This window comes from Mus caroli, chromosome 5 (assembly GCF_900094665.2).
Source record: "Mus caroli chromosome 5, CAROLI_EIJ_v1.1, whole genome shotgun sequence".
NCBI lineage: Eukaryota > Metazoa > Chordata > Mammalia > Rodentia > Muridae > Mus > Mus caroli.
In genome coordinates this window covers 27198269-27210723 of record NC_034574.1, presented here as the reverse complement: position 1 = coordinate 27210723, position 12455 = coordinate 27198269, and the positions used below count along the sequence as shown (strand labels likewise).

The 12455-nt window shown below is 40.7% G+C and overlaps 1 protein-coding gene across 1 annotated transcript in view; it reads right to left on the bottom strand.

The window, feature by feature from the left end:
* Ppp1cb (protein phosphatase 1 catalytic subunit beta) overlaps positions 1 to 11937 on the bottom strand; it is a 31983-nt gene extending 20046 nt beyond the window's left edge. The window contains exon 1 of the mRNA XM_021161958.2: positions 11496 to 11937. Coding sequence (XP_021017617.1) covers positions 11496 to 11547 — 52 coding nt within the window. The 5' untranslated portion in view covers positions 11548 to 11937. The remainder of the gene's footprint in view (positions 1 to 11495) is intronic.
* Positions 11938 to 12455: the final 518 nt, after the last annotated feature.

Here is a 12455-nt window from a genome sequence, read left to right as displayed (position 1 = left end):
AATAATGTCATTGCAGAGGAGACTTCAAAGACTTCTAGTATAGACTGCATGAAGGAGTGAGTGAAGCCTGGACAGGTTGGAGAACCCAAGATGTTGGGGAGGTCAGAGTCATGAGAGACCTGCCAAGGAGAGTTGTTATCAGATTGTGGAACTAGTCCAGGAGAGAGAAGTGTGCTGCAGTCAACAAAACCGAAAGGAATTGGACATCTGACGAACACTTTTGACATCAGACACAGATACAGAACTTGGAGTCTATCCTGCTTGGTGTCAGTTTGGTCCTGTATTTTATCACTATGCTTTCTTGCCTTCCTTTTGGAATGGTGATGTATATTCTATGCTACTGTATGTTAGAAGACAGTTAAGAGACTGTCTTTTTTTTTTCCATTTTCAAATTTAGATTTATTGAATAAATTGACTGAATATGTCACAATATCAGGTCCAAAAGTATTTCTTATGCTACAAAGTATCCTGAAGCCTGTCTGTCTCTTTCTCTACACACACACACAATTTTTAAATAAAATGTCCCACGACACAGCATTGTGCATTCGCAAGTGTGTTCAGTTATAGGCATCCTCACAGTCACTGGAGTAATCTGCCTGGGTGAAAGGATGATGGATACTCAAGTCTGATGAGGGAATGCGTGGGATTCTCCCCCTTCCAGGCCATCTAAAGCCCAAGGGTCTCCTTCACTGAAACTTAAGACGGTCTTGAGTCTCAGAAAAGACTTGGACTTTTAAAACAGTGTCAAGACTGTGACAAGACTATGGGGATCTTTTTAGTTCACCTAATTGTATTTTGCATGATGATATGGCAACAAGCCTATGGAAGCCAGGGACTAGAATGATGGTTTGAATGAGAATGGCCCCTACTAGTTCATATATCTGCATGCTTAGTCACTACTTGATAAACTATTTGGGAAGGATTCAGTGGGGAGCTGGAGAGATGGCCTAGCTATTAAGAGCACTGACTGCTCTTCCAGAGGTCCTGAGTTCAATTCCCAGCAACCACACCGTGGCTCACAACTATCTGTAATGAATGAGATCTGATACCCTCTTCCGGTGTGTCTGAAGACAGCTACAGTGTACTCACATAAAATAATTAAAAAAAAAGAGTTGCCTTGGTCATAAAGTCTCTTCACAGCCACAGAACAGTGACTACGATATAATCCTTGTTCATTTTCTCTTCCTTGTTGAATTGGCCAGAACTTCCAGGAACAGAAGTAATGTTGTTCCTGAATCAGAGGAAATAGCATCAGCAACTCATGTCAGGTCTGACAGCTATATCTTTATGCTCCTTATCTTGAAAATAAGCTTGTTTCTAATTTACTGTCTTATATATATATATATATATATATATATATATATATATATATATATATATATACACACATATATATATATATATTTAACATGATTTACCTTAACTGACATTCTGAGCATTAGTGAATTTGGACTCCTAAAATAAGCCGGTTAGTTTTTGACATGCTATCTTTTATACATAGCCAGATTCAACATGCAAATGTTTTTAAGATCATAATTATTAACACACATTAATGGGTTACACAGTGACGCAAATTTGCTCAAGATTTTTGGGTATTGATTAGATTCTTCTTAATTTACATTCACTATGTAAATAAGACAAGTCAGGTCAGAATTTCTCATTCTACTATTTGTTTCCAGTCTAACCTATCTGCTCTTTATTTCCTTTTTCTTTCTTTTTTTGCATTTCTTGGGGTAGGGGACATCAACTCATTTTATTTGTACCTCCACTAGTTGTCTTTCATTTACTGTTTGCTTTTGAAACAAGGTCTCATGTAACCCAGGCTGGCCCTTGATCTTTTGGATTCCACTTTTCTGGTGCTTTCCAAGAACAACTCATCCATCCCCTGTCCCTCTCCTCACAATACATTTTAAAAATAGGCCTGTGCCACCATGCCAGGCTCCTCCTTACCTTTTCCCTCTATTTTAAAATCGTATGTGTACGAGTAAGTGTTTTGCCTGCATGTATGTATGTGTATCACATTGGTGAAATGCCTCCTACAGATGCCAAAAAAGCTCAGATTCCCTGGAACTGGAGTCTCGGATGTTTGCAAGCTGCCATGTGAGTGCTGAGACTCACAGTACAGCCCTGCTCTTAGCCACTGAGCCATCTTTCCAGACCCTTTAACCAACCAATTTTCTCAGTTCTAACTTGCTTTTACTGGTGAAGGATAGTCTTACTAGATTTGGAATTCTAGCTAAGTATTTCTTTTTCTTTTGCTGTTTAAAAAAGCCATTCGGTTTGGGATTTCATAGTTTTGGTGACAGATGGGCCATTATCCTTTCTGTTGTTACCTAAAGGGCATGACTGGTAGCTCTGGTAGCATTCTTCATGTGTTTGGTTGCTCAGTTTGTTTTTGAGTCAGGGTCACACCACGTAGCTCTGGCTGGCCTCAAACTTGGAATTCAAAAAGGAATTTTCAAGTGTCGGCCAAGTGAGGTAAGCTCTTTTACCAATGGTAGGTCAATGTTTGATTGGGATACTCTTTAAAAAAAATATCGAGACAATAATTTTAAAGACTATCAGCCAATTAAGGAAACTGAGGACAATATCAACAATTAAAGAGCTGACTTTGGGTGTTTTTTTCATAGTCCTGGTTAGTTGGCAGTTGTTACTAACACTCTAAACTGTTTGAGGAGCTAGTGTTCAAACTGAGACTGCAAAGTTAGCCTCTAGGATAGCCAGTGTGGAACTACAGCAAGAATGCTTTCAAAGAAGCTGAGAAAAAACAACTTAGTATAACTAGTAGCAGACCCTGATAAGTTACACCCAATGGTGGTAAAAATAAAATAGGGAGGGGGAAAGGCCTTAGTTGGACAAACTATAAAGTTTGTTAAAATGTAAACGCTCTTTAAAACCTATGATAGTTACTCTGCAGAAAAATACCTTAACCTATCATGTTATCAAACCAGTAGTATCAGTAACCAACTTCTTTTGTCCTCATAAACTTAACCATTTCTAGTTCTGTGATTATGGCAGTAATTTTAACTTAATAAAAGTTTCAGAATGAAAATTATTTTATGTGGATAAATGTATCTGTGTGTAGGTTATGAGCATATGAGGGCAAGTACTATGGAGACCAGAGGTGTGGCATCCCTTAGCATCGGAGTTACAGGAAGTTGGGTGCTGGGAACCAAATACAGATCTTGTGTAAGAACAGCACATGTTCATAACTGCTAATCTTTTCAACCCATGAAAATTATTCTTAATCATTACCACTACAGAATAGTTTTAGGTAGCGTCTTGATATGTAATCTACACTGACTTCAAGTTCAAGATCTTCTTACCTGAGTGCTTGAGTTACAGGTCCATATGTGTGACCTCACTACCCAGAACTTAATGCTACTTAACAAGTTCAACTTCAAACTGTAAGAACTCCCCTACCACAGTTTGCAAACATAGTGTACGTCATTTTAACAACAGCATTTTCATTTCCCATGCTATCAAAAGTCAAAGTAAGTTAGATCTTTATTCTCATAAATCTACAGCAAATTGTTTCTTAATTCAAGGTACCACCTCCTTCAGACCTTAGGTGCAAAGCAATTTCCACATTAAAATCGATTTACCGTTTAGCTAAGCAGCTTTCACCCAGCTGTGAAAATCATATGTAACACAGCATGTTAAAAGACAAATGTCCAAATAATTGTATAAATGTGTTCTAAGTAATGAATATGCTCAATTAAAATCATATGCTTATAGACCACTGTTAACATTTGGTGGCTCTAACTGTGAAAGGACATCTTCCAAGATTAAATACATAAAATCTCATTACAGATCACCACTAGCAGATGAGCACTTAAGTCAAATGTGCTGATCAATACTGAAAAGGCTAACTTTGAATCTTAAGTAAAAAGTCTCTCCAAAAGAATTCCACTCCAGTAACTACATAAACCCAAACTGTACTTAAACTACTTTAGTACAATTTTTTTATGTGGAAATTTTCTACTACAGTCTTTTGAACTAAGAAAGATGTGTGATGTATCTTCATGCATCCTGTATGCACACTAGAGTTTATCTTTCACTGTCACCTGTACTTTCTCCAATTTACTCTAACAGAAAGGACAGCAGGAAAATAAAAGGAACCAATTCTATATCTTTGCAGGTGTGCCTCACGAAATCTTAGATATTTCCATCTCATTTACAACCCACCTCCCCTCATCACCCCATCACTGACTAATGTCAGCTACTCTAGAGTACCTAAATTCTGTATAGGCAATTCTTCTATATTGAGTACAAAAGTCTATTAGCAACAAAAGCAAAAGTAACACTTTTAGTGTTTTTCATGAATTCTCAAAGGATCTGTGACACACTCTAAGTAATACCCCCCCTCACCCCACCCACACACTGGCAAACAAAGCAGGTGGTGTAGCATGAAGAATGAAGATGCTGATACACAGGCTGGGGTGATACTGCTCAGGAATAAAGAAGTATCCAGTTCAAAGTAAGAACTCCTCTTGTGCTGACACTGAAGGAACACTCTACACACTTTGACACACACCTGACCAGAGGTATCAAACTACTAGGAATCTAGTGTGTTCACTGCCATGCAATTCAGTAAAATACTGAGATAAAAACAGAAAAATTGATCAATTACACCCAGGTCCTGAAATTATATCTTTGTCTATACGAGAAAATGCAAAGAATCCAGACGTATGTCTGCTGCATACAACACAGTAATTGCCTCAAAGGAAAATACATGACTGAAAACTGTTGTTACCAGACTTACATAATTAACAAATAGTCTCAAATCAAACAAAATCAATCATTTCAAAGAAAACAGTACTTGTAGGCAATGATGAAGTTCAAGATTTCAGGAAACCTTGTCTCTTCTAATACCTCCTCCCATTCTTAAAGTCTCTTCTGATGAGCTCTACTGACATTTAGATGAGTTTAGATCTATATAATTCAGTGAGCCATTTTCCAAACGACCAATGCCCATCACCAAGTCATGTGTAGAACATTTACAGTACAAGATAACATTTAGGTTAACGTAGAAAAAATTATAATTTGTATTACAATTGAAAAAGCCCCTTGTTGATTCTTGATAATACAAGAAAATATTCACAATTGTCTAAAACAGTTGGCTATTTACTTACTTACTTACTTACTTGAGATGGTATCTCACTATGCAGCCCTGGCTGACCTGGAATTCACTGTGGAGACCAGGGTGGACTTTATCTCACAGAGATGTGCCTGCCTCTGCCTTTCCAGTGTTGGGCATTACATATGTGCACCATGGCTGGCAAAGACACCATTTCCTAATTCAGTAAAAATACAGATACAGGCAAAGCTGCTTGTTTCCAAGCCTGATTAGCTGAGTTGGCACCCCAGATCCAACATGGTAGAAGCAAAGAACCAGCTTCCAAATGCTGTCCTCTGACTTTTACAAACATAACAGTGCATGCATACAAAATAAATGTAATTTTAAAATACCAACATAGAACAATACAAATACAGATTTTCTTCATATATTTCAGCCAAGGCAAAACAGACTGAACCTGACACCCAGGAGGCAAAGGCAGAGGCAGGCAGATCCCTGCAAGTTCCAGGCCAGCTTTATCTACACAGAAAATTCCAAACCATCAAAGGCTACATTAGACCCTGTCTCAAAACAAGCAAACAAAATATAATAACCAATAACAATGAAACAAAGAGAGGTAAGAATTTAGCTGTCTCTTGTGCAGATTTTAGGTTTACACAAATGAGTAACAACATTCTCAATAATTTATAAAGTTATTTTTTCACAAATAATCACTTATACTAAATTGCAATGACTATTGCTTCAAATAAATTAATCATAAAAGTTCTTATGTTTTGTAGGTGTTCTGGTGGTAGCTTCTGTTACACTGGGATATTTTAATGCTCTTGGAATAAAACTCCTTTATGGTGAAATAAGCTAGGTCAAAACTTCCCTGCTACAGTCTGAACACGGACCAACCACCAAAAGCATGTTCCCGCTGTGCACATGTCTTCTTGTCCTTATTATACAGGGCAAGGAAATTTGAAAATCTATCTGGCCAGTGACTCAGGGAAGTTAGAACTACTTTATAAATCACTGTGCTACACACATGAAGAGCTAGAAGAAAGGACAACACCCGTGCATTACAAATTCCTACCAAGAATTAAAGATCATCCCCCACCAAACCACGGACGTTGGCTAGTGCTTTTATAACTCCATTCCCTTCAGAACAGGTTTCTCCATTTGGGTCTTGTACCTCCCATAGTAGAATAAAGACTATCTCAGTTTTTCCATCTCATTAATCAAATGGAGATTCTATTTTGGAATGTACTTCAGAAAACAGCTGTAAAAATTAGACTTTATCTACTAAAAACAACTTTGAAAACATGGCAACTCAGTTTTCAGAATGAAGTGATACACAGAAAGATTAGTGACCTTGACCTCTCTTTCCAACCTTCATGGATCCTATTTTTTTCTAAGAGAAACAAGCCCTGAAATGGTTATTTATAGTTATAAAAAAAAGTGGTGACCAGAGGTTAGAAATGTGTACCCTAACAAAGTTAAAAAACCCCAGGATAGTCAAGAGTCTACCAAACATACTCCAGTAAACCATTTCTTGCCTACAGACACTGAATTAATTCTAAAACTTTAGTTTCAGAAATACTCAATGGGGGTTCCGTCATATAAAAACACCTTAACGTTTCTATTTACTGGTATGAATTTGCCACCATGGGCACTGAAAATGGAATAGTCAAATGATAAATGTAAAGAGTATGAGGGCATATACCTGTAATCCTAGCTCCTTGGGAGTCCAGGTCAGAAAATTCAAAGTTCAAGGCCTGCTTGGGATACAGGGCAAGCTCAGGGCCAGAATGGCTACTCTCTTAGCAAAATTTGTTATAAATAAATAAATAAAAATAAAAGAGCTGGAGAAGTATCTCGCCGGCAGAGTGTCTTCAACATAATGTCCTTTAGTAATTAAAGGAGGGGTGGGAGTAACAAAATCATACTAGAGTTAGCTTACTGTTCTCTTTGCAGATAGTAATTCGAATACGTCTCTAAATTTCAATGAATTATTTGGAAACATCACAGGAAATATCTCTAGAGTTTTTTTTTTTTAATTTTGGTTTGGTTTTTTGGGTTTATTTATTTCAAATCAAATCAGTTTCCTTTACTTTCTGGACAAACAGGGATTGGTCTATCTATGACTCACCCAGAACACTCAAGAGAAGAAAAGAAAGTCCAATGATCTACTCTCCAGCCTGCTCTTACTTCTAATGGGTTACCTCATGCTCACACACAGCATGAAGATGTTCCCTGTGAAGGAAGAGGCAGCCAGAGCAGCTGGCACCTGCTTCAACCTGTCTTTTAAACTGCTGGGCTTGAACTTGAAGCAATGTAATCAGTAAAGAAGCTTTAACTCTCTCAAGTTTTCCAAAAGTCTAAACACAGAGTTACCATGTAACAATTCCCCTCCCAGCAATCTAACCTAGTGAATTGAAAGCCTAAATCCACTCAAAAACAAGTTGAGAGCAGGACTGTCCACAAAGGTCAAAAGGGAAAACAACTCAAATAGCCATCAAGCAGTGAGTATTTCTGAAAATTGTTACACAGACACAATGGAGTATTATTCAGCCATAAAAGGAATGAAGCACTAATACATTTTATAACATAGTTGAAACTTGAAAACATTAAAAGAGGCCCAGGAGTTACAGAGCCTTTAATCCCAGGAGGATCTCTGTGAGTTTGGGGACAGCTAAGGCAACACAGTAACACCTTGTCTCAAAAACTTAAAGAAAAAGAAAATTAGTCACAAAAGACCACATTATATACACTTTCATTTACATAATATGTGCATAAACAGGCAAATCTGGAGAAAGAAGGCAGATTAACGATCTGATCTGCTCTACTGCCTAGACTAGAGGGAGACAGATGAAGAAAAAAGAAACAGGGCTTGTGGGGGTGGGGGGAGGTGGAAGGGAGGGAGAATGTTCTAAAGCTGACAGTGGTGATTGCTGCAAAACACTGTGGACACACTAAAACTCACTGACTAACACAGCAGCAATAGGCAAACCATGTGGGATATGAACTGCATCTCAAAGTTGTCTTTAAAAGGGAAGGTTTGGGCTGGAGCAATGGCTCAGCCGTTAAGAGCCTGGCTGTTCTTGCAGAAGACCTGGGTTCAAATCTCAGCACCCACAAGGCGGCTCATCACATCGTAATTCCAGTTCTAGGGGCATCTTCTGGCCTCCAAGGGCACCATTTGATTCTCTTTCACAAAGTACCAGGATTCTACTTACTTTTGACTTCTTTCAAAATAAACTCGGCATTTGGAATGTTACCTAAGGCCCCAGGTGACTCCCACTTCCACTTCAAATATCTAGAGAACAACCACTCTAAGCAAAACCTTTTACTAGGCAGGCTTTCTAGCTCACTCACAGAACTAATCTGAACTTAAGTAATCAATCAATTATGATAAATCACAAGACTATAGTAGGGTCACTACAGGTGACAAAACAGTTATTGTTTAGTTGTAAGTAAAACTTAAACCAAGAAAATAATACTGGAGAAGCATACCCTTGTCCAAACAACGTACCAGTATTTCTATTTAAATGTCCTAACATCAAACAAAGTAACATAAAAGGTAGTTACTGAAAATGAGTGCACTTAACTGGCAATCAGAGTTTAATATATTTTTAAATGAGTAAACTGTAACATAAAGTAAACACTTTAAAATGAGACTAGGTTCTGATCAATTTTTTTCTCTTAATGCAAAAACATTTTTACAAAAGCAAGTTTTTTTTCCCTGTTGTTGTTGTGTTTTGCTGGTCTAGTGCTCAGAGAGATCTGCCTGCCTCAGCCTACTGGGTGCTGGGATTAAAGCCACATCTTTTTGCCCAGCCAAAAGCAATCTTTAATTGATAGACAACACTTCATCTTTTAGGAACACATATTTTAAGTGCATATACTGTGAAATGGCTGGACACACTGAATCCACACATTTTATCTCCCAAGGATGTCATATTTATCATACTGGTCCTTAGAGCACACATTCTCGAAGGTTCTCTTCACACTTTCAATACAATGACCACTAACTGTAGTCTTGCTATGGATAGACGTCTTTAACTATAATTACGTATCTTTTAATGTTCACTTTCATTTAGGACACACAAAATATACAACCTAGGCATCTTTAACTATAATTATGTATCTTTTAATGTTCACTTTCATGTAAGACACACAAAATATATAACCAGGTTATTCTGTTCTGCTAGGCAACTTTACAGAATAGCACCACTTGAATTTGAGTTAAATTAGCATGTAATATCACTGAAAACTAAAGTAGGCTGCCCGGCAGAGGTGGTGCATGTCTCTAATTCCCAGTATTTGGGGAGGCAGAGTTTGAGGCAGCTTGCTCTACAGAGCAAGTTCCAGGATAGCCAGGTACACAGAGAAACCCTGTCTCAAAAAAACTTTTTTTTTTTTTCAAGATTGAATTTACTCACTAGAAACTCCAAGACTTCGAAATGTATTTGAACAGGCTTAGGGAGGAAAGGAGGGACTGGTAATATTTTAGAGTAACAACAAAAACAGTCTTCATCTGGATTAAGGAACAAGAATGTAACAAAACTACTAATAAATTGTACATTCAAGACAGGAAGAGCAGGAAGGCTAGCGAACACTGAGAAGTCACTTGTTTATACTGAGTGCTTGAGTGAGGAGTGTGCCTTATCTTTGGTTCCTGGTGCCTGGCAGTGCAGTCAATAAACACTCGCTATATTAGAAAAAAGAACGTATTCTTACCCAAGAAGGGGGGACTGGTGGGTGCTGGTGACTGACAATAGAACCAAATATTTAACAATGATATAGCTGAGGCTACTTTCCCCTTTTTCTCTACAACTCCCATTCTACTAGTTGTATCGAAGCATCTATAACTGTATAGAAGTACATTTGATTTAAAGGCTTCTAGATCGGTTTAAGATACATGCATCTGCTATAAGGTATTTATGAAAAATTAAAAATATTAATAAACTGTGATAAAATCTGATCCAAATTTAAAATTTAGATTATATGAAAACAGCGGTGGGCTTAAATTCCTCTTCTCCGAAGAGTAAAAAGATATAAAAATGTAAAAGAACTATATTTCCCTAATAGAGCTAGCCATGTGCTACAAGCATTTTTTTTTTTTTTAACCAAACAAATTTCTCACAGACCCAGCAAGATGTTTCTATCAATTAAAGACCACAAAATCCCAAGCAGTAAACACAGCAAGCACCAGGGGGCCTCCCAGGAATAACTTGATACGAAAGGAAAAGGTAAGTAAGAAAGAGTTCCTGGTAAAAGTTCTGCCTCTTTCTCAGCCTGCAGGCTGCTGGAAAGCTTTTACCTCTGGAGCATAGAAACAGAGTTGTTTTGCTGTTGTTGTTTTAAACTGAGAATAAATACTTCGTACTTTAGTTGAAGAAAAGTCAGCCCTCTCCACGCTCTTTGGTAAAATTCCAAACACAAACACAAACTGCTTCGCTGTAGTAAACACACACGTTCATTAGGAGGCTGACAAAAAGGACTCTTAATCACTCAAAAAGGCAATTCTTTTTTACACACTCCACAATTAGTGACGATGCAAATTTTAGAGTAAAAGGGTTCTTTTGACCAAGACCCGCCTTTAACTTCGAATAGTATCCCCCAACGGACCAATACATTTAACTACTGGCCTCTCCATCTCCTCTTTTCTCCGTATGTTCCCACCAACACAAAACTAATCAATAAAAGCATAAGAACCCGGAACTTCAAATGCTGAGAACACTTGTAAAATACCTTTTAAGCCCAAGAGATTGTTCACAACAGACATTTGCTAAGTTTGTGCAGAAATTAAACTCGGCTCAAACATGTTTTTTAAAAAAAAAAAAAAAAAAAAAGCCCCCAAATCAACCCCTTCAGCACATGTATCCGGGCGTTTCGTATTTCTAACGGACGTCTTTAACCTGATCCAGGATTTTTACTGATTTTTTATACTCCAGATAATAAATGGTAAACTAGTCATCGTATCCTCTCCCTAATTCTTTCTAGAGCGTCCAGTAAAATGCAAACGATCCGAGAGCCTTACTGGGAAGGTTTTTTGTAAAATTCACTACCGGAACAACCATCGGGGGCTGCCAAGGGCAACGCACAAAGAGAACCGAGAAATACACATTCCACGGACACACAAAGCCCAGCGGCAGGCATCCTCGCCCCTTCTTCGGAACCGTCTGCAGAGGCCAGCACAGCGGCCAAGCGGAGCACGGCCGCCTCTCGGGAAGGCTCTACTGGCCGATGGGCCTCCGGCCTCGCTCGGCCCGGCCTCCCCGCCTGCCCGCCCGCCCGCCCGCCCGCCAGCCCGCGCTCCCGGCCTCCTGGGGCACCCGGCCCGCCCGCCCGCCTGCCCTCCTCTCCGACCTCAGCTCGAGCGGGAAGGGCCCCGCGGCCGGGCGGGGAGACGAGCCGGCGCCGCACTCACCCTCCAGCAGGCGGGTGATGAGGCTGTCCACGTTCAGCTCCCCGTCCGCCATCTTGTCGGCACCAGACTCTCCTCCCCACAGCGGTAACAGGGCTTCTCGGCGGCGGCAGCGGCGGCGGCGGCTCGGCGTTCTCACCTACGAGTCACGCGGCGTTTCGACCCCGGCTCCAACTCCCCCCGGGCGCGGGCCCTCCCCCCACCCCCTCCCCGCCGAGCAGCGACAGCGCGCGCACACGCTGGCAGCACCCACTGGAAATAAATAAATAAACAAGCAGGCCCCCAGGAACCGGGCCGCGTCAGGAACCGGGCCGCGTCAGACCCCAGCCGCCACCGCCTCCTCCACCTCCTCCTCGGCACCGCCCAGCTCCGCAAGCTCGGCAGCGCGGCGGACCGCCCCGCCCTCAGCGTCACTCCCTCCCCTCCGCCCTTGCGGACGGCTTAGCCCCGCCGAACCGCGCGCACGCGCGCCACATCCCGCTCCTGCCTCTCCAGCTCCCCGCCCTCCCCTCCGCGGTTGCTAACGCGCAGGAGCGACTCCCTCCCTCTGGCCGTCCACTGCGCCGAACAGTCGCCACTACGCAGGCGCAGGGCGGAGCCTGCCTTGCTTGTGAACGCAGAGCCGGCGTAGGCTGGAGTGACCTTCCTTCCCTGCTCCCCAGGGCCTGGTGGTTCCGCAGAGTTAACTATTGCGTTCTTCCCGCCTTGCTTTTCTTTTCTAGGCTTCAGTCACTGGTTTTCAAAACAATTGCTCGTATTTCCGCTAACCCGGAAACGTGGGCTGCAGTTGTCTATGTTGGAAACCCAGGTGTGTTGGAGATAAGAGACTTCTCTGTTGAAAAAGATTGACATTGCAGATCAAGGGCTCTGTATCATGTCACTAGAGTTGCTGATTGGCCAGGTGACCCTAGAAGAAACAAGAGTCAAAGTGGGCCTCAGTCACAGCAATAAGATTTTACATGC